This window comes from Rhinolophus sinicus, linkage group LG17 (assembly GCF_036562045.2).
Source record: "Rhinolophus sinicus isolate RSC01 linkage group LG17, ASM3656204v1, whole genome shotgun sequence".
In the NCBI taxonomy this organism is placed as follows: domain Eukaryota; kingdom Metazoa; phylum Chordata; class Mammalia; order Chiroptera; family Rhinolophidae; genus Rhinolophus; species Rhinolophus sinicus.
Genome location: NC_133766.1, coordinates 6179785 through 6202281, shown reverse-complemented (window position 1 = coordinate 6202281; position 22497 = coordinate 6179785). Strand labels below are relative to the sequence as shown.

General features: G+C 39.1%; 1 protein-coding gene and 1 long non-coding RNA gene across 2 annotated transcripts; one reads left to right on the top strand and one right to left on the bottom strand.

The window, feature by feature from the left end:
• Positions 1–709: 709 nt before the first annotated feature.
• Positions 710–22381, bottom strand: DARS2 (aspartyl-tRNA synthetase 2, mitochondrial). Its single transcript, XM_019724344.2, has 17 exons — positions 21686–22381; positions 20950–21049; positions 19207–19273; positions 17587–17688; positions 17125–17220; positions 15627–15750; positions 14880–14926; positions 14129–14235; positions 13298–13367; positions 12408–12587; positions 11274–11381; positions 10125–10187; positions 6668–6820; positions 4918–5136; positions 4605–4715; positions 3054–3129; positions 710–2090 (listed from the first exon to the last, which is right to left on the bottom strand). The coding sequence occupies exons 1-17, from the start codon at positions 21804–21806 to the stop codon at positions 1876–1878; spliced, it is 1959 nt and encodes a 652-aa protein (XP_019579903.2). The 5' UTR covers positions 21807–22381; the 3' UTR covers positions 710–1875.
• On the top strand, positions 8457–12399 carry LOC109444130 (uncharacterized). Its single transcript, XR_012492843.1, has 3 exons — positions 8457–8573; positions 11246–11404; positions 11830–12399. It is a non-coding gene; the product is annotated as an uncharacterized LOC109444130 (long non-coding RNA).
• Positions 22382–22497: the final 116 nt, after the last annotated feature.

The following is a 22497-nucleotide window of genomic DNA, read 5'->3' as shown; positions in this document are numbered from 1 at the left end:
TTCCCTAGGAGGTTGGAGATTGGATTTGAAATAAACTCGGCTTCCTGTTTACAATTAGTCTGTCCATTACAAAATCCTGGTTGTGTTGTTTTCAACTTTATTAGTAAGTAGTTCCTTAATTTTTGAGAAAATATTTAAAATTTCACTCCACCTCAGTGATAAAGATCTAAAATAGTGACCTTTCCCTGGATTTCAGAATAAGCTTCCCCCCCCCCAGGCAGGACTGAAGAAAAGCTGAGTGACTAGGTCTCTGAGATACCAACACAAGATTGATTGACGCTGGGAACCCGGGACATTTGGTATTTGTAGCGTAGAAAATATCCTCCAGATTTTGCATGTTTTTGTAACTCTAATTCCAGGATGGAAAGACAATATTTTGGTCAGAATCAGGCTCTAAACAGTGAAGTGAATTGCTTCTATTTAGAAATTAGGTAACGTCCATGTGGGGTAAATGGATGTAAATTGCACTTTCCTACCCAATAAAAGGGTAGAAATTCTTTCCACTGCGAAAGGATAGGCAGGGTGGGCATCCTTTCCCACCATGACAACCCTGCCAGCAAGGACTTTGTCTCCGGAGTACACCCACAGGTGGGGAGCCTGGTGAAGGACGGACTTCAAGGAAAAGCGCCCCCTAAAGGCAGACCAGCTCCCTGCAGCAGTGAAGGACAGTCTCACTCTTTACAGCCGATTGCGCATCCCAAAAGACACCTGGAAGTGAAGCTGATTTTATTTCCAAGTAGAAAAAGATTAACGTATCGCATTGCTTAGAGCACTGAGAAAACAGACAAGGATATACCACTGATCCTTGGTATTTATACATTATAAATCAAAAGAATATCAAGGCAAAGTGAAGATAATGTAGAAAAGGCCAATTTCTTTAAAAGGCCTTGTTCCCATTTTATAATTATTAGTCATAAGCTTTTATTTCTGTTAACAGAACATATAAGAAAATAACAGTGAGATTCAATGTCCACTTTTTTATACATTTGAGGTTAGTCTACGTTCAATATTTTCAATTACTTATAATTGAGGGAAAGTGTTATTCAGGGACTAATAAATATTTTGAAAAATAGAAACATAAACAATACTGATTAAAAAATTTACTGTTTTTCTTTGACTACAAATACCAGTCTTGTTTAGTCTTAAACTATAAAATATATAGATATACCTGTATCTGTTTACAGATGGATGGATAACCCTACGTTTGTATCATGCTTTACAGTTTCTCAAAACATTTTCATTCATTTTATCTTCTACATACATTGTCTCCTGATTCTGGCAAGAAGAGCCCTGTGGAGCCTCCAGGGCAAACATGGCTCACATTTCACATAAGCAGGAGGGATGCTGAGAAGCTTATGTAACTTGCTCAAGCACTTAACTAAGATTTGGTGACTTTCATTTCAGTGATTTTTTTGCATTGTATCATGTTGCTTGACGATATTACGTTGCTAGTTGAAATATCACTGTCCACCTTAATTTATAGGGTTCTCCTGATGAGGCTGCTTGAACTGATTCCTCCTTCAGCTGACCAGTCCAAGGGGCAGGCATTTGCTCTCATTTCACACGATGTGATTACTTCTGTCCTAAGTGAACAACCTGCTATCCAGGTATGGAAAACATGATTAGAAAACACTTAGCCATTTTATTACTGCAACACAGAGCCACCTTTCACACCTCTCCAAGGAAAAAGGAACTTCAAAAAAGGCCCAAACAAAAAAATCCTAATAATGCATGTTTTCAAGTCAAAACTGGATACTTTCTGTGTCTTCATTGTGAAAACTGTTGCCTGGGCTCTTTCTACCTAAATACTTGTCAGACCAGAACTAAGGATCTCATTTGAGCCTTGAGGAAGCAAAGAGGACAAGACTCCAAAGCTCAACTTTCTGGACAGTGTGGATGATTCAATGATTTCTTTTCTGCTGCTGAGTCAGTTGGCCAGGAGACCTGGATGTGATAGGGCTTCAGTTCCTCAGGAGGGATAAAATCTGGGGCGTCACTCATGAGGTCGTGCCCCCGGAAGGATTTCGGGAAGGCTATGACATCTCTGATGCTTGGTGCTCCAGTGACGAGGCATATCAGTCTGTCTAACCCTGTGAGTAAGAGACCAAGTTAACAAATGAGCATGTAATCTAAGGCTGGGAGTGACTTAGTTTTTCTATAACGTTGTCGGGAACTTTTAAATAAGAATCTTGAACAAGTTGCGGGCAAGCATAATCCCCTGCCTTTTCAGTGAACTTTTGTTTTGAGAGGTTCTTTTTTTTTTTTTTTTAATCTAATTAAAGTTTATTGAGGGTGACAATTGTTAGTAAAGTTACATAGATTTCAGGTGTACAATTCTTTATTACATCATCTATAAATCCCATTGTGTGTTCACCACCTAGAGTCAGTTCTCCTTCCATCACCATATATTTGATCCCCTTTACCCTCATCTACCACCCCGAGAGGTTCTTTTCTATCTCGTTTTAGAAAAATGCTCAGGACTGATACTGACGTGCTACTGGGATTAACAGTGACAGCAGTTACTGCGTCCTTCGAAGGGCTTACTAAAGGTTGAACAAAATGAGGTGCTGTCCTAATAATTCTCCCCAAGAACACAGGAGTTCTCTGTTGTCGAGGGCCCATAATCTCGGTGAGCTTCCTAGAATTCCTCACATTCTTCCTGCTCGATAAAACAAGCAGGGTGAGGACTGCGGCCATCAGATGGGCCCTGGCAGGTTCCTGTGTTCACAAGCGGAACCTGAGGAGGCAGCAGTGCTTTCCAGACTCGCCAATGTGTCAGCCCCTGGGATTTGAGCAATATTGATTTAAGACTGTGCAGTTTCATTCTATTAAAAAAACCTTTCAAATGCAAATTATCAGTTAAGTTTTTATAACTGGTAAAATGTTTTAAAAATATATCAGTGAAATGAAAACACAAACTTAAGTTCTTGTAGAACCCTTGGCTCGCCCCCTACCTTCTTTATTTCTCCATCCATTCCCAACAGCTAAGAGCCCACAGTTGAGACCTAATGCTATGGAATGAAATATAACTTATAAAAGGACAGGTTGTTTACCTAAGGCAATTCCTCCATGAGGGGGCGCCCCGTAATCTAAAGCCTGGAGCAGGTGGGAGAGCAATTTCACATCTTCCTGAAATTAAAAAAATAATTCAATTTAAATACACATTGAGGGTCTGCTAAGTGCCGCATGGTATGCTTAGGCACTAAAGGGAAAACAGTCTAAAAACGACCGTAAGAGGTTTACAGTTTAGTAAGAGAATATGACAGTTCACCGATACTAAAACGTAGAGAAATGCCGGGTGCTCAGTAATGCAGCTGTTATTATACTGATAAGGCAAACAGAGTAAGACCGAGCAAAGATGTGGAGGTGTGGGCTCTGAAAGGTAGGGAGAAAGCAGGAAACCATCCTGTCACAGGGACCAAGGGAAGAGAACATTAGGAAGCAAGTGTCAGATGCTGCTGGGAGAGGTTGGACAGCTTGAGGGTCATCAGGCCACTGGATTTGATGACTGCAAGTAACTTATGGGGCGATGCATGTAGAAACGTTGACGTGTGTCTGAAAATGGTTCTCTAACCAACCAGGCTGCAGATCAGCATCAAATAGGGAGCTTTTAAGGGACAAATGCCAAAGCTTTTTCTTCTATTGGGCTGGGGTGCAGCTGTCTGTGTGTTTTGTGTTCAGCGCCTTCCAAGTGATCCTGTTCTAATGTGCTGCAGGGCTGGGAACCACTGGCATGTAGGGAAGCAGCAGAAGCGATGTATTCTCACTCTTTTGAGAAGGTTGACAGTGAAAGGAATGAAAACATAGGCTGGAGAACTGCTGACTGGAGGCTTAGACTTGGGGGGAGAAAAGTTTGGGGAGTTCACAACGTCCTTAACGCTAAAGGGGCATCTGGCATTTGGAGTTCTGCAATGATGCTCTCAAAGTTCTATCCCAGCTCACGCCTGGGAGTCAGTCCCACAAAACGATCTTTCAGGGTCTGACTTTCTTCATCTTTTCTTTCCGGAAGCCTAGCCTAGCCTTCTACAGAATCATCAAACTAGATTCTTAGCCCTGCTTCTGTACAGACTTTCTTTTCAAACTCCTGATGAACCCACTCTCTCACTAAAATCTACCTGCTACCCCAAATACAACTAAAGTAGTACCTGGTAGTGATAAATGTTGTTTCAACCCCCCTCTCTTTCTTTAGCATTGCCAGCATTTTCAGTCATTTCATCAGTTTTTGAGCAGTGTAGTGGTTAGGAGGTTGGGACCTTGGGATCAAGGGCAACCTGTCTGGACTCGAATCCTGGCTCTGCTTACTTCTGTGCTGTGACTTTGGGCAAATGCTTTAATCTGCCTCAGTTTCTTACCTGTAAAATGGGCAGAATAAGGGTATTTACCTCAAAAAGGGAGAATTAATGTGTCAAGGCTTATACAGAACTTCACCAGTGCCTGGCATTAGTGCTTTCTAGAACTAATGAACAGCTATTACCATTTACTTTTCAAAGGCTTACACTGAAGTTAGAGAGAGAAGCTGGTACTATTCTCTGTCTAGTGAGTCCTCCACTCATGACAAGTTTTAACAATCAGACAGAACAGGCCCAGTCAGAAGACGATGTTACCTTCAGGACTGCTTCTAGGACGTGGTGCTGCAGCCGTGCCTCGTGAATCCGGATGGAACCACCTCCTACCTCACTGCCGTTTAAAACCAAGTCGTAGTGTTGGCTACGAGCCTAGGAGATTCACAAACCATTACGTTAGAGAAAATTCCTGGCTCTCTCTTCTGTAAATGGAAGACGGAGCTACTTAGAGAAGGTTAACTACTGACTCCAACCCGACCATTTCTCCTGGGGCTTCCAGAAGTGGGTCAGACTGTGAAATCTGAAGTTCTCTGCCTTTGTTTCCACATTTTATTTGGAAGTACAGATAAGGTACCTTTTCGGGCTCAGTGTACAGGAGGTGGACGTCACTGGGGTGGGGAGCAGTAAATGGGTGATGGGCTGACTCTAGCTCTCCGGGATTTTCCTCCTTGGGAAGGAAGAGCGGGAAATCCACCACCCAAAGGAAGGAGAACACAGCTGGGTCTCGGAGCACCACTCCTCTTGCTTCTAGAAGGTCAGCACATTCTAGTCGTAATTTTCCCAACAAGGAGCACTGCAAAAAGAAGATGTGAACATTGAGTTAACCGCTGTGACCGAGCAGGCAGCAAATGACACAATCTGGAATCTAAAGCCAGGACATTCTTGGAGAAAGGAGTAGCCAGTTAACAGAAGTGACACTCGAAGCTTCTCGGGAGATAAAGGTCTGAAATGATCTGACTGCAACATGATTGAGAACAATTGTCAGACTCAGCAACTGGGTGAGTATCTCCTAACAGACTGAGAACACAGGCTCTCAGAGCTTGACTGACCTAGGTCTGTATCCCTAACTTCTCTGCACCCTTTTCCTAGTAAAATGGAGAGAAAAGTATCTACTCCAAAAGACGTGTGATGGTTCAGTGAGATAAATGTTAAGGTGCAATATGCACGGCAAGCATGACAGTTACTGTTTCCTCCCTGCTCCCGAAGGGTTGTGCAGAGGACCCGATGAGAGCCTGGCACAGTTCATGTTCCGTAGATGTTGGCTGATATTAGAAAGGCAATAGGGATTAGAGGGTAACTTAGGAGTGTGACTTCTGGAACCAGACTTTGAGAGTCAGAAAAAAAATTTTGGCTCCTCCACTTCCCAGCTGTATGTGTGAGCAAAATTTTAACCTTTGTGCCTCAGTGTTCTTATCTTTATTTACAATGGCAACAGTATCAGTACTCTCAAGAGGATTGGCATGAGGATTTAATGAATTAATATATGTACACAAAGTACAACAGTGCTGGGCAAACAGGAAGTGCTTAATAAGTGCTAACGATGATGCACAGGGTTTCCCTGGAAAAGGGCACCTAGGAGAGAAACATGCCTGGAGACGTGTACAGGGTGTCACTTTGTGGCCTATTCTATCTCACATTTAAATATCCACAAGGCACTATCACTGTTACTATAAAGAAACCATGCTGTAGTGCAAGAATGAATTTATGCCATGCTTAAAGTGTATTTTCAGGGTTCATGTTTGACTTTCATACCACGCTTTTGTCTATTTTCAATGATCTCTAAAGCTAGATGCAGTCTTCCAGCTGTCTCCTGAAGGATGGTGACTCAGCCAGTGCATGGTAGCTCTCAGCACCTGCCAGCTGCTGGGAGAAGGACCCTGCCAGTAGCAAGTCAGGGCCAGGGCTGTTGGCCAGCCCAGCAGCCCTCCAGCGGTCTGGTTTGTCTGTCCGCCACATTTTCAGGAGTGCATTATGTACAGAAGTTAGCGGTTATCAGATTTTCTTAATGTGCAAAACCTCGAAAATGAAACTAATTTTTCATCGCTGCACCTGAGTGCCTTTCTTAATCAGAGCCAAATCGGATCTGTGTGAGCAGTGCTCACGAAGGCTGGTAGCTGGTGCCAAAAACTCTAGTTTTCAGACAGTGCATTATAAAGCGCTGGAAGATACTTATTCATATAAATATTCATATTCATAAAAATTCACACAGAGCAGCTCCATTTAAAAAAAATGAACAGCCCATTGCAAATACGTGCTCTATACATAGGAAAAGAGAGCTTCATTCAGCCTGAACAGCCCAGCTGCTTGGAGGGAGTTTTTCTTACTGCTCTCCTGTGCTCTCCAGCGGTTAGCAGGACCACATCCTCCTCTTGGATCTCCATCAGTCTGGTTAGGCCCAACCCTTGCTCCTCCATTATGAAGTTAGCAACTGGAGAATTCCAGTGCCTATTGGCTTTTAGGAATACAGGTAAGACTTCCTGTAATAAAGAAAAAGACTTATTCACATTTTTTAAAAATTGGGGTTGATTTATTTTTTGCGTCCTACAAAGGTTTATTGTTCCCAATGGAAGAGAACCTATATGAGATTATCTCTATTCCTTCCCTGAACCCCTTCAAAATGATACTAAAGGAATTAAAAAAGTAATTTCATCATAATGGGGGGAAAAAAAGAATGAAGGGTGAGGAGGAATAATCAGGTAAGAGATTTCTGCAGATTTTTGGCAGGTTGCAAGTGAATGGAATAGGAATGAGTGAAGAAGCAAGATGAAGGAAGGTCTGGCCCAGAGAACAATGGAGCAGCCTCAGCACAAGAAGGAACTGATTTTACCCGGCAGAATCCTAGAGATTCTGGACTCTTTCAAAGCTTTGGGTCCCCAGGTTAATGACAAACAGCCCTACTGCTCACCCTAATCTGAACCTAACCGTTTACAAGCTCCTCCAGGAACCCTGTCCTCACGACCAGCTTTTCAAACACCTCATTCTTAAATGTGTATAATCAACAATCGTTATACATTGAAGAAACTCTGCAATATTAGAAAACACACAGGGGTGACCGGTTAGCTCGGTTGGTTACAGCATGGTGCTAATAACACCAAGGTTGCCGGTTCGATCCCCACATGGGCCACTGTGAGCTGCATCCTCCTTAAACAAACAAACAAACAGCCACAGACACACAACCAAGATAAACAGAAGAAGGAACCCAAGTGGAAAGAGAGAAATTAGGGACCAAAAGAGGGCTTGAACCTCAAAGGCACTCAAAAATATATTTTTATCAATCAAACCAGAATAAAATGCAGTGAAAAGAAGCAAGAAAGAGCTACTGGAAATAAAGATGTGTTGCTAAGAAACCAAAAAACAAACAGAAAAAACTCAGAAGAGTTGAAGAAATGTCGTAGAAAGAATCAAAAAGACAAAATATGGGAAAAGACCTAGGAACAAAAGAGACATGCAAGCTACAAAAAGGTCCAACATACAGCTAAGAGAAATCCCAAAAAGAGAGACTAGAGAAAATGATGAGGTCAGATTGACAAAAGAATTTTGCACACGTGAAAGACATGAGCATCAATGTGCTGGAAGGGCACTTCAAGTGTGCAACACACTCAATGAAAGAGGACCCAAAGCTACACACACTGTAAATTCATACCAGCATCAGACTTCAGTAATAGCAGATATAAGAATAAAGCAGTGCCTTCAACGAGTTAAGGCTGTACTGCTAATACAGTGGCCAGTCACATGCAGCTATTTAAATTTAAGTTAAAATGAAATGAAATTAAAAATTCTATCCTTCAGGGATTCTAGCCACATTTCAAGCATTCAATAGCTACACTGACCACTGGCTACCACATTGGACGATGCAGCGATGAAACATGTTTATATTACAGAAAGTTCTATTGGACAGTACTGTTCTAAAGGGGTGTTACTGCCCATGCGGAATTTTGTTTGTTTGTTTTTTGTTTTTATTTTTTATTTTTATTGTTTTAATTTTTATTAAATTTATTGGCCATGTGGAATTTTATACTAAGAAAAATTACTCATCAAATGTGAGGATTTGAACATAAAGACATATTTAGACATGTAAGGATTCAGAAAGTTTCTCTCTCACATTCATCCCTTAGGAAGTTACTGAGGGTATATTCCAGCACAACCAAGAAAGAGGAAGAGATGGGATCCAGGAAAAGAGTGGCTTCAATTCAGAAGAGGAATAAGAAAAGGTCCAGGAAGAGTAACTATGTAAGGCCTGTGTGTATGCACCTCATCTCTCATTGCAGGAAGGTAACAGATAGTTTAAAATGGATAACTTTTTTTAAAAAGGCAGTATGTAGACATATTTCTGACAACAGATACGCTGGTATGGGACTGGTAAGCAAACACTGCGTTTCATTATTAACCTTTCTTGACTATTGGTTTATTTTACTGTGTGCGTGCACATATTGCTGAACATTAATAAATACAATTTAAGCCAAATCAAGTTAAAGCATGATTTTAAAAAATAAGTAGTACCCGTTTCTTATATAAAAATTCAGAAAATTAGGAAAGTAAAAGACAGGAGAAGAAAGAGTAGAAGAAGAAGAAAATGTAATAATAGTCCCACCAACTAAAGGCTGCCAATTTAACCTTAAAGCTTATTTCCTGGTCCTGTGGTTCTTAGGTACAGATTTCAAATACTAGTAAAATAAAAATAAACAAAATTGGGAGATAGAGGGTTGACAGTTTTGAATTTTATCAAGAGTATAAAACAAACCCCAAATAATATCTATTACTATCATTATATAAAAGAAAGAACATTTCTACAGAAAAAAAGCAAGAAGTAAAGGATACTCCTTTAATTCCATGAAAAACATTGTTTCCCTGACTTCTCCATTTTGCGTTGACCCACTTTGGAAACCACTATCCTCATTTTTCTTTCTTATTGAAAAGTCCCATTGAGCTTGAGGTAAAAGGTTTGGGATATGACGTTGGTAGAGGTGGGTAGTCCATTTTCAATACACAAATAGTGTGTCTACATGGTTATGGCCACTGCATATGTAATTCTGTATTCTCCTTTTATTATGAACACTTGCCCCATATTACAAGCTTGTAGGAGACAAAGTTTTAAAAAGAAACATTAGTATCAATTCCCTTAATTCCTTAATTTATTTCATCATTTCCATATGGTTTCATTTTATTCCTATAACGAATGATACTGTGATGAATGATATTGTGATAAGCACAAAGTCTCCTCATATTTTGGATGCTTTCTTTAAAGTGTATTACAGAAAGTTACTGACTCAAAAAAGCATGGCTGTTTTTAAAGTTATTGATTCCAAAGTGGCCAAAGCAATTTACACTTCCAGTGACAATGTAAGACACCCATTTGCCATTCCTGCTGCTCCCGATTTTAACCACACCAAGAACACAGAATGTGTGTATCAGAGGTGTATTCAGAATGTTTAAAAATGGTATGGAAAGAACAGTGAATACAGGGCCCTGCCACGCTTTTATCCCAACCTTGGGCACATGGGGCTCCGGCAATTTTCCTAATTGGATTAAGAGTACCACTGTTCAAGAGGCTATGTTGAACTTTCACATTCGGATTAATGGTGAATTCGACTAAGTTGAAGTCTTAGAATTATACCCAGGGGTAAGATTAAGTTTAAAAACAAATAGAGGAAAAGTAGAAAAATGATCTGAAACATCAAGAGCCTCAACACTAATGATGGCGTAAGAGCTCAAACAATTATTAGTTAAAAATACTGAATCCCTAAAAGACAGGAAAAAAGCCTGCTCTAATTAACTCCTTACCTGATTAAAATGATCAGCTGCAAATTTCCTAATGGGCTCAATGTCTTTCCTTTTTAAGTATTTCTGGTGGAAAAAAAATCAAAGTAAACTCATCAGTATGACACTTAGCTTCATAAACATGTTTATGATATCAAATGGGATACAAATATAGTTGGTGTCTTTCCATCACAATAGTGGGATTCAGTAAAAGTTTAATTCCTGCTGCCGATTGACAGCATTTTTAAACTTGTTATAGGGCTTATTTTTTTTCAATTATGCAGGTCTCATTAGTAATCGCGGTGAACGTATTCCGTGTAATATGCACAATAAAGGTTCAAAATGAATCTTTACAGCTGGATTGTGAAAGAAAAAATAACTTTCAGTTCAGTAAGATGATTCAGAACTTGCTTATTTCAAGACTCCTTAAAATTCTTTAACTTTTTAAAAATTATCTCAGTGTCTTTCTAAGTGAGACACTATCATCATAACTAATATTCATGGGCACTCAACTAGCGATGGAAGATACAAAAGGGTGGGAACAGGGTTCCCAACCCAACAGTTCTTATAATCTACACGAGGAAGGATGGACGTCCTCTGATTGGAGTAAACAATACAAGCAGCATATGTTATGCTGAGCTTACCTGAGTACGTTCATTATGTTTGGACTGGAGTATGGACTCCAAATTACTTTCCACTGAACATATGAAGTGAATAAAAAGTAATGAGACTGAATTCTTACCCCATGTTGAATATACTTAATATGCTTATATATCCGAATGAGCAGTCTTCCAAAATAGTAATCTTTTTCAAAAACCAACCTACAAGGGTTAGGCTGGGGTAAGCTAAGCCTTTGGACAAACTGAGGCTGGAGACAGAATGTGAATACTATTTTATGCTCATCACTGGTGGAAATGATCCCAAATGAAGCACAGGAGTACTCTGTAGCATTGCGTAGAGGGGAAAAAAGCTCTATCTAGATCTTGAGTATAAACTCATATCCATAAGGTTTGATTGCTTTCTACTTATAGTTTTAGGGACACTGTTAGAGTTAAAATACATATTCTCATTTAAAAAGAATTGTTCTTTCTGAAGTTTAAATGCACCCAGGCTGAACATACTTACTTCCCAAATATACATTCTAGAGACAGCCCAGAACTATGCTTCACTTACCGCTCCACCAGGGACACGTATGGCTTTGACGGCCCCCTGGGGTTTACTCAGTGCATCCCGAAGAAATCCAACCTCGGTGTTTCTGAACACATCACTGATATCTACAATCTGGAAAATGGGTCAAAAGCAAGGTAACTAAACGTGAAGTCATTTTTATCTCAAAACATTGTACAAATAAGATTTTAGAGAAGAGAGCAGACCTTGTTAACATTTAGAGTGCAGTTAACCATGGGTTGGACACCATGGCAGGTGTTACTGTACTAATGTATTACTCATTAGTATTTGTTTTTTTTGTTTGTTTGTTTTTTTAAAAGATGCTTATTGGGGAAGGGGAACAGGACTTTATTGGGAAACAGTGTGTACTTCCAGAATATTTTCCAAGTCAGGTTGTTGTCCTTTCAGTCTTAGTTGTGGAGGGCTCAGCTCAACTCCAGGTCCAGTTGCCACTAGTCCATATGACAAAAGAACCAAGGAGCTGGCAGCTGTAAGTAGGCAGTGACAACTTTTTGTGTATTCCATTTTTTCATTCTAAGAACTGAGCACTGTCTATTCACAGGTCAGGAGGAACTCAGTTTCTATGGAAATTGCAGTGAGAACAGATACAGAACTGTAACCATGGTCACAGACAAAGGGGCGTTGCTTTCTACAGCAGATGATGAGCAGCTCGCTAATGGGAACTGCTCCGTGTACACTCCACCCTTTCCCTTAGTTAAACATGCATGGATCTTAATAATTTGAATAAACATTTCCATATGGTTGAGCTCTTTGAAGACCAGGGGAAAAAGAATAACTCTTAATCATTTGCTTTCCAAGTGCCATTTTAGTTTAAGAAAAATTGAAGAGGAAAGAATAGGGTTTTTTCCTTTTAAGTTACCATTCATGCTCTTATGATTAATACCTTGTCAGTAATAAAAAGTTTATAACAAGAACCTTGCTCTTGGAAATGGGTCTTGGAATACAGTAGTTAGAAAAGAGTATTATAATGCTAACACGGTATTACCCTCTCCTGCTACATGTAGCTTCATAACAAAAACGGTAAGCTAAAGTAACAACAAAAAAATATGATAAAACAGTGTGTGTAGGACTGCAGGACTATTTGGGGGCAGAGACCTGGAAAGGTGACAAGAAAAGTACCTTCATCCCAAAGCGAGTATCAGGCTTATCAGTTCCATAGCTGGCCAATGCCTCAGCAAAAGTCATAGAAGGAAAAGGAACCCCCAAAGGGCCTTTGTCATCGGGCCAGGAATACTGGAGCAAACCCTCAGTTAGTCTCTGGATCCCGGTCTGGTCTACAAAAGACATCTCTATGTCAATCTGAAACCAAATAACATATGGAAACTAACTTGAACAGCCACAATATTAATATGTATGTATTTATATATTTCTCTGGTTTCAAGTTACCATAGGATTCTGTACGTAACGCATGGGGGGGATAAATATTATTGTAAATCTGTTTTATGTCAGGTACTGTGCTAATGCTTCAAATATATCAACTTGTTTAGTTTCCATGACTATCGCACAGCTTAGGACTCAGAGGCTAAGTAACTTGCCTCTGTATATGTAATTAGTAGTGAAGCGACATTTGATCCCAGGTCAGTCCACCTTTGAAGCTTATGATTTTTGTGCTTCACCACACTGATTAATATGCTATCATACAGAAATTAAATTGTAATAGTTCTGATGAGCCCACAGATTAGAGAAATAGATTAAATATCAACAATATACAGAATTGTTGGTTTTTAATGCAGACGAGATGTTTTGAGAACTTTATCACATCATGACCATTAAAACACTGTAGGAATCTCTGGCATTCCTTAGTTGATGACCATATGCTTTCTAAAAAGGACACATGAAATAGATCAAACATTAAATAATTAATGCCTCAGCTGCAGGTTAGTATCATTAAATATCTAGTGGGTAAATTGTAATGAGAAGTAAAGTATATGTAATTACTGTCCGGGCCTGGAAATACTTGGCTGTGGCGAGGCTGAATCAGTAGGAGATGAGTGAACATAACGTGGTACCTGAGTAAACTCGGGCTGTCTGTCCGGTCTTGAACCTTCATCTCGGTAACATCGGGCAACCTGAAAATACCTACAATTGAAAACTAGCATTAATTGAATCAGGATTCTAGGAAGACATACATACTTTTCCACAAAAGTTCAGGGCAATGAAGCTATGAAATAAATTAATGATACCTAAAGGACTTAAGAAATTTTAAAATCCTTCGTGATGCTCTAATCAGATACATAGCTGACCCATGAGAACTGAACTATACATTGCTTTAGCAATAGACAAGGGCACCTTTGGCTATTCACATATTAGATGGGCATGCAAGGCGGTCCATGCTTCTTTCTACACTCTTTAGCTTGGGCCAAATTGGAATACATATTATTGCTCTGTGAGTAATACACTTGAGCTTTCCTGGGCTCTACCATCCCACTCATCTTTATCTGCTGAAATGTAGCTCTGTCCCAGAAGGCTTCACTCAAAGTTTTTCATGATATTTCCCAAGACAACATAATTTCAAACCTTAATACCTACTGTGCAACTCTCAATGCACTTATTTCTGGTTTATATCACAGCTGGTTTTATTTATTATCCTATTCTGTCTTACTAGATTCATTAACTCCTTGAGAGCAAAACCTATTTTTTGTTTTGAATCCCCTGCTACATACCAGCATAGAGCTGGCCATCCAATACATCTTTACTAAATAATGACTACAAATGTTTAGGGTATTTTGCAAGTATTTTTCAAATTCTCCATTTTCTAATCTTCTTTTACGAGATCAGACAATTTTTCCTTCCCCCTCCCCTTTCCTTTTCTGACAAGCATTTGCATAACGAACGCTCACCTGTCTATACCACCAACCATCAGAAGCTGCTTAAACTGTTGAGGACTCTGAGGGAGAGAATAGAACTTCCCCGGTTCCCTGGATGGTATTACAAACTCTTTTGCACCCTTTTAATGAGAGAGAGGAAGAGGAGAGATATCATTAAAAAATGCAATCCTAAGAACTGGTGGAAGTTGATACCACCAGTATCAACTCATCAATGAAAGTAACTAACGAGCATGGTTCCCACCATGACAGATCATTTCTTGCTCATCTTTTAGTACCCCCAAAAGCTTGCACATAGTAGGCTTTAAATAATGTTTGGACATAGTAGGGATTAAATGAATGCTTGCTGAAATGAATTCCCAATTCTGTTACTAGCTAAAAGAATTTTGTGCATCAATTCCTATTCAAGTATTTCCTGACTGCTTTTCTAAATTATAGTTTTATAAGTTCATAGGTTATATAAATAGATTAAATATCAAGGTTTAGAAATGTCAGTTATTAACAATGGATTTATGTTTAAGGAATCAATTCATTATTGATTAGCATCTATAAACCTCAAGGGAAAGAAAACTCATGTAGAATAAAAGGATTCTGACTCAAAATACTGACCCATATAATTTTCTCAACTCTTAAAAAAAAAATCCCAGTTAGAGTGACCATTCTGAGGCAGTAAATAAAAGAAATACAACCAAGTGATTATAAAAGCAAAGTGGTCAGTTTCATAACAAACAGGACATTAGTAGGCTGATTTAGGGAATACACATACCCCTGGCGTCCTCTTAAACAGTGTTGGTGTTTCTACATCCACAAACCCTAAAAAGAGAAACATCTGAATTTACCAGATAGGAATTTGTCAAATAGGATGTCTGTAGTCCAGTCCAACCAATCTGAGGCTCCTCTTTAATTAGGAATCTTGACCGAAATAAGTTACCAAGCCTACAGATGCTGGTTTCCACAAACCCAAGAAGGAAGCTGAAGATTTTCCTAAAATCCTATTCTGTTCATAAAGCTGATAATTTTCTCATGAAACAATTCTAACTAGTTGATGGATTCTTGTCTACTGAACTGTTCTGGTTTTCTAAATGTTCTGCTAGTGTAGTAAAAATAACAAATATAGTAGGAAAAACCCCAGGACTGATTAAAGAGTCTAGTTCAATTCACATGACATTTCTGAGCTCACACTAAATGACATACAAATGTGATAAAAAATTAAAAATATATATACCTAACAAGCCAAAGGCAGTCCTACCTTCAGTGGTGATGGGAAATACTTAGTGTAACAGGCACTATCACCTTTAAAAGGCTGTATTTGTGACCCAGTTAGGAACTAAATTATGCACCAGGACAAAACACCTAGATGTCAACCTTCAAAAACTGCTTTACACATTCAGTGAATTCCAGACCTCTGGCAACATCTGACCTAGTGATGCTAAAGAGGGGATACAGTAGAACTGCTGAATAAAACCGAGGAGGTGCCAACAAGCTCCAAAGAGCACGCAGGCATTCCCCTTACCGTGTAGATTACAGAGATATTCCCGCATTTTCATGACCATCTGGGACCTCAGCCGCAGGTTATGCTGCATTTGGAAACTACGCAAGTCTAAGTAACGATACTGCAAACGAAGAGCCTCTGTTTTCTAAACAAATGTAAACATTTTTATGTTTAAATATTTTTCAAATATTAAAAAGATATTAACTTTAGATACAGAGTTGAATTTCCAAAAACTTCAGCTCTAGAGCTTCCAGCGTTTGAGTATACACTGCCATCCTTAATTCCTACAATGCCTAAGTTTGTTACTAGTACAGATTTTACATTTATTACTACCCATCATTATTAGCATCACCCTTCACCCTATTGAAGTTTGCCTCACTACACACGTATCCATTCATGTAGGCCTGTCGTTGAGTCTTGATCTCAAAGATCTTTGAAAAATAAACACTGGAGTCAAAAACAGCTATGACTTTATCACCTGAATGGGACTACAAGTGTAAGAAATGCAAGGGAACAGCAGAGGACTCTCCACTTCTGTGCTTATAGGAACACATTGCGGTTTGCTTATTCTTGAGGCTGTAAACCTCTGCATCCCTCTTTATGCTGACTTTTAAAAAAAGTAATTCCTAACTGCTTTTCTAAGTCAAACTGTAGTTTTGTAAGTCTGCAGATTGTATAAGTAATTAAGTATCAAGGTTTAATTTAACTAAACTCCACACCTTTCCCTGGAATAGCTTGTTTCTTTGATACTCAAAATAGAAGAACTATCTGTCACTTCTCTTTCTGAAATCTTAACTGTGTATTTCCTTTTTTTTAATCTCATAACGGGGTCAACTCTAATTATATTGTTTTTTCCAATGAAAAGATTAGTATTGGGAACTTAAGTATTGGGATCTTAAATGTAAGACAAAGTGGCTTTTGCAATTAATTAAAAAATCCCTTTATAGATCAGTTTACAAATTAGGACTATGCAGGTTACAACTGTTAAATAATTGTGACAAAGCTAAAAATCATCTGGGTGTACTTATCCAGTGCTATCTAGCTTCTTCAACCCCTCAATCTTTGGTAAAGAGCATTCTAAATTACAGTAATCATATTTACATGCCTGGGAAGTCACGCCAACCTCTTATCACTGTTAGAGGCTTAAACTTAGTAGATGCAGGGTCTCCTGTGTCATTTGGCCATTTCCAAGCTAGACATAAATTATTTTTCAAAATGTAAAACAATAACAGCAAAAAAAGTAAATAACCTAACACCCTGAGTCTTAAAGACAGAACCACGTTTCATTCAAGCGGTCTGAAAAACAGTCTGGGTGTTTAGGAACTGGAAGCTTAATGAATTGTGACCATTTAGGAACAGTTCACCAAGACATTTTAGATCCAACAGAACAAGTCATGATACATCTGTAACAAAATGCTTCATGCTCTAGAAGTTAACGTTTTTCTTTAAAAAACTCTGAAAACACTTCATTGTTCATCAACATTTTCTGGATTGCTCTGTTAGTAAAGAAGAATGGCACCTTCACAAAGTCTTTAATTTCAAAGGGCAGCTTCTTGCAGGAATTCAGAAGTTCAGCTGTCTTAACCTTGATTTCAATCTCACCTGTTGGCATTTTCTTAAAGAGAAAAAGAAAAAAGACCAATTTTCAAAATCACTCATCAGGACGTATACGGTCAACATTTGTAAAACACGTGACTTATTTACATATGTAAAGTGTTCAGTGCTTACAGCATGTAGTTTAAATGTCTATGCATGACTTTGACATTCTTTTGCATATTTGGCTGGTGTGAGTCATCATTAACAAATATTTTAACATGTATATTAATATAGGCGTGTGTGTCTGTAGTGAAGATCTTGAAATCTAAGTTCATTCATAGACATCACAGAGCTTTAGTGCCTCATGGCCAGTAGGTGCTCAGCCTCTGTGGCCCAAATGTGGAGACAGTGCAAATGTTTGCAGGGAAAATTCGAAACTACTAACTGGATTCTCTTGTCCTGGAGGTCGGGAAATTACAGTCCCAGATACTTTCACCACAGATTCCACGGGGGCTTCACATAAAATCTTCTTCACAGAAGCAGCTGACTACAAAATAAAAGGGAAAAACAGTTCCATGAAACATATGAGCTTAAAGGAATCTGTAGTAACTGCGGTCTATGGTTTAGAAAAATGTTAGTACTCATCTAGCTTAACTGCCATAAATACTGGCGCTGCCATTCATGACTTTACTAAAGAATTTGGTAAGTTGCACCCCCATTTTGACTCCATTTAATACAACAAGTCAAACTCTTAGTTAAGAGTTTTAAATTTTTTTCCTTAAAGGAAAATAAGGAGAAGAACAATTAATGCAAACAAGTACCACATACTTTAAAGCCAGCTGTCTCCAGGGTTAGTCTTAGGGGCAGTTAAATCCAGGAGCAATAATGGAGTCCAAAGAGAAAGGAGTTCTCCTGGGTCAGCTATGCTCATCTCTGGCCCCTGACCCCTGAAAGATGATTCACCGCTCTGTACTTATTTCAAACACTAAGAGCTGAGTAAATCATGTTTTTCTTAGGCATAGAAGCATTTGTAAACATCACTACAGTAGAAACCAATGTTACCCAACAATCATGATGAGACTTTTTAAAATTTTAATGGTAATTATTTTTTGAGCCGGAAGTACCTTCAGATGGCTCAAAATTCAGAGAGTACAAATAGATCCACAGTGAAAAGTCTCCCTCCTATTCTTGTCCTCCGGCTCCTTAGTTCCTCTCCCCAGAGGCACCCAGTGTTACCAGATACTCATGTATCCTTCCAGGGCATGTCACAAGATACATACATACATGTCCCTTTTAATACAGATAAGTATCCAGTTTTTTCTGTCTAACAATATACTTGGGTTCCCCCCCCCACGAGCTTCCTTTATCTTATTTCTATGGCTGTAAGGATATACAATTTTTGATACCAGTCTCTTATTGGGGAACATCTAGGTTCCCAATTTTTTTCCTATTAAAAATAATCCTGCAATGAATAATCTTGTATTTATGTCACTTTGCGTTGTGTAAATCTAGGTATAAGATAATTGGTTAGAAGGGGAAGGAATGGTTCCAAGGGCATATGCGTTTTTAATTCTGGAACTGCCAAACTGCCCTCTGCAGAGTTAGTGCCAATCTGCACCCCTCCTGGAAAGTATGGGCACTTGTGTTCCCAAGGAGTGTGCTGTCGATCCAGTGTGCCAAAAATTACAATTTGGTGTAGTTATAATTCACAGTTCTCTATCTATGAGTGGGGTTGGACATATTTTCAGATGACTATAAGCCATTTATATCTTCTTTCCTATATTTTATGTTCATATCCTGGGTTCATATTTCTACTGGGTCACTGTTTTTTGTGTTTTTTTTTTAAATTGATTTGTAGTAGCCTTTTAAATATTAGAGAAATTAGCCCTTTGTTTTGATGTGCTCATTAACAAATATTTATATTTATATAGGTGTGTGTGTGTCTTGATATTGCTTACATTTTTTAAGTTTCCATTAACTTCTGAATTTAAAACCTCGAACATACTTAAGTTTACTCTAACCACAGCATCTAAGAGACTTTCAGTAACACTAGAAAACTTATTACCTCATCCTGGGGAATGACAACTTGAACAAGCCCGTGGAAATCTCTTAGGACCAGGAAGATGTTTTGCCTGATTAATGAAGAAAATGAACATGTTACAATAAAATCTCTGAGCCCCAAATTTAAGCAGGCAAAACACATTAAACAAGCAAAAACCCGTACAATTTCTCACATCTTTTTTATAATAATGATGTGATTTCATTAGCCATAGTCATGACATTTTCTATGGAGCTTATTAATGAAAACAAGACTTTTCATTTTCAATTTCAATTTTGAGCTATATATACAGCTTACTAATGTTATTCAGATGGCTTACTAATGAGGGAAACATTTAAAATTTTTTTAAAAATTTTATTGGCTTAAATCTTTATAAGAAAATGTTATTAGAATAAATTTGGAAACTTTCCACATTAAAATTCAAGATAATATTTTAAGATATTAGAAATATCTGATTGGTGATTCTTGAAATACAGCAACATAAAGTATTTTCCTAAAAAAAGATACAATCTAAAATTTTCTAGAAGTCCAACTACTAATTTAATACCTCTATAACTCTCAAAAGCTCCCCCAAATCCCAACATTTTAGCATTTAACCTGCATTTCTCATACTTTCCTTAATATTAAGAAGAGGTTCAGAAAGCCTCCTGAGATTTTGGGTTGAGAAGATAAAGTCAACAAATTTATGGGTCAAATATCCATCCATTTTGGACATGTGCTTTAGAAAGTTCACACAATCTATGTACTTTGTATCTCTTTATTGTGAATTAGTATACTATTCAGACGTGTTCTGGATTACAGAGTGAATAACAAACAAATGAGCTCTTAAAGAATCTTTGTTCTCTACCTCAATTTAGTATAAAATAAGCTTTTTTCATGCTCTTGAAGCTCACCAGCTGACTCATTCCCAATTACTGGTTCTAGGGACTGTTAAACAAAAAATTTAACTTCTATTGTTGAAAGTATTTTTAAAAGAAAAGGGTTTATTAGGCCATTGCTACCCAAAAAACAAAAAAACAAAAGACTGGTCTTGGAGCACGAAGTCTAAACCACCAGCAGCACAGCTAGGTAGGAAAGACAACATGTCCGTCATCCCAGAGTTTTGCAAGCGTTTTTATATATCAAGTAGGGGGAAGAAAGATGTAAGCCATTATGAAAGAATTGGCATTAGCTATAGACAAAGAGAATGGGAGAAGGTGAAGCGAGCGAGTTGTGGGATAGGCACAGAATCCGTAAAACTCATGAGTAAACAAGAAACAGAGGCTCCTGGGGTTTAACAGTCCTGGCTATTCACTCTTTTTAGATAATCTCAGACATTAACCTGGAAGTTGATTAATAATTCCAACATACACTAACGGAGTGTGAGCAGTCTTTTGTTGGTTTTGAACCACAGTGGTTAACGGATTAACCCCTTTTGGTTTCTTCCTTCCATCCTCCAGTCTGCTGTAATTTAATTTAGGATGTCTCAGAATTTTTTCCTTGTCAGGACTCTTCAATCTTGGTAAGCCAAGGGACATTCCAGACCATTGGTGGATCACACTTCATTATTATACCCTTCAACAGATGTTACGGGTACTTACTCAGTGACACTATTTGGGTCTTTCAAAACAAAACTGAAAATTCAATGAATTGTAAGACTGTTGCAGGAGTTGCAAAGTTATTTTCCTGACTGGTTGAAAATTAATAAAGGTTTGGCATTGCCTTGGGAAAACAACACCAGGCTTTTTGAAACCATCTGCCTCAACTTACCTTCGGTATTGAATCCATCCACACAAGGTGACTTCTTGGCCCAAGTGAGAAGAACGCAACTCTCCACATGTGTTGGTCCGGGCAACAAAGCTACTGAATTCTTCAAAAAAGAAAAAAAGCAAGATTAAAAATATATTATTTGAAAACTGCTTAAACATAAAGACTCAAATCACATCATTTTAGGTATTTCATGTCAATGGATAAAATTTGTAAAGTAAGTCAAAATATGTCATTTGATGTAATCACTATTAAATTTACCTGCAAATGTGTCTTAATGTACATTTTTGCCTTGTTAGGGAAATCTAATTTGTTTTCATCACCCAGCGTTTGCATTGACCAAAAATTATTCTATTCTTAATAGTGCACATTTCTTTCCCAATGAAATAGGATCTTAGGAATCACGGAAGTCTGATGGTGCAGTAGCTAAGTTTCACTATGAATCTAGAGTGAAAGTCACTTATACACTGAGAAAACACCACTGAAAAGTATTCTCAACTGTGAACGAATTCTTGAGGCTTATTAGTAGCATCAGCTGAAAGGAGAATAGCCTACCTATGTGACTACTTGTATTTTTAAACTCCAGGAAAAAAAACTACATTGCAAGAAAGGAAGAGAATGAATGATCTGCTTCTACACATAAGGCCATCCAGCTAAGACTAGGGGCAAAATGAAGTCCTCTGGTTGTCAGGACAGAGGAAGTGCTGTTCAAAGGACAAGAGCCCTTCACTGCATTCACCTGGAGTTCTCCTCTGTGAACTCAGCACCAGACTTCTGGAGAAACGACCCCAGATCAGCCGGGGGATCCTCCCGGTGGGGGTGGCTAAACCCCTGTTGAGCCGACTTAACCAACAGAACATGTTGGAGCCGCAGGATGGCGAGAGGCGCTCACGACTCCCACGCTGCCGGTGTTGGATGGCGGTCAACAGTCAGTTTTGGAAATACACAAATCCCTTAAAATGCTAGCACTTCCCCACTCTCTTCTCCAGTATTTAAGCCCTTCTCCGCTGAACATGCAAGTACACGTGTCTGACAATTGGATGGATCGGCCAGGTCTTTGGGGCCCTTGGGGAGCGGGTAGGATTGCATCAGTTTCCACTTAAATGTTAACAAACGCAGCCGGCGCCAGAAGTGCGAGAACGATTGTACAGCAGCGCAAGGCGGGACCCCGCGAGCGCGCAGACACCGAAGGGGCCTGTCATCGGACGCACGCCCCCCTCTTTCACGCTGCCCCGGAGGTTCCCGCGGGCAGAACCGGAAAACAGAGGAACTCAGCCTCGCGTTTCAAAGCTCCGAGACGTGGCGGCCGACTTCCGATCTTCAGAAAGAAGAAGGAGGGCAAATCCAAAACGTTCTGAGGGCCCGAACCCACACGGAGATCGCCGGGTAGTGGTACCAGTGGTGGTGGTGATGGTGGGCGAGTCAAGCGCACCTCAAACCGCCGGGCGAGCGCCCAAGATACTGGTGAAGGCATTCAACCAATCAGAACGTAGGTGCCGCCGCCATGCTTAGTGCGGGCGGAAATTGGAAGGAAAGCTTCGCGCCTCTAGA

Coding starts and splice junctions, on each gene's coding strand:
- DARS2 (XM_019724344.2), bottom strand. CDS start 21,806: ATGTTCTGTTGGTTAAGTCGGCTCAACAGGGGTTTAGCCACCCCCACC. Junction 5,137..6,667: donor CTGGAGAGCACAGGAGAGCA/GTAAGAAAAACT, acceptor TTCTTTTTGCAG/TGCTCCTTGTTGGGAAAATT. Junction 3,130..4,604: donor TCCTAGAAGCAGTCCTGAAG/GTAACATCGTCT, acceptor TTTTAATTTCAG/GAAGATGTGAAATTGCTCTC.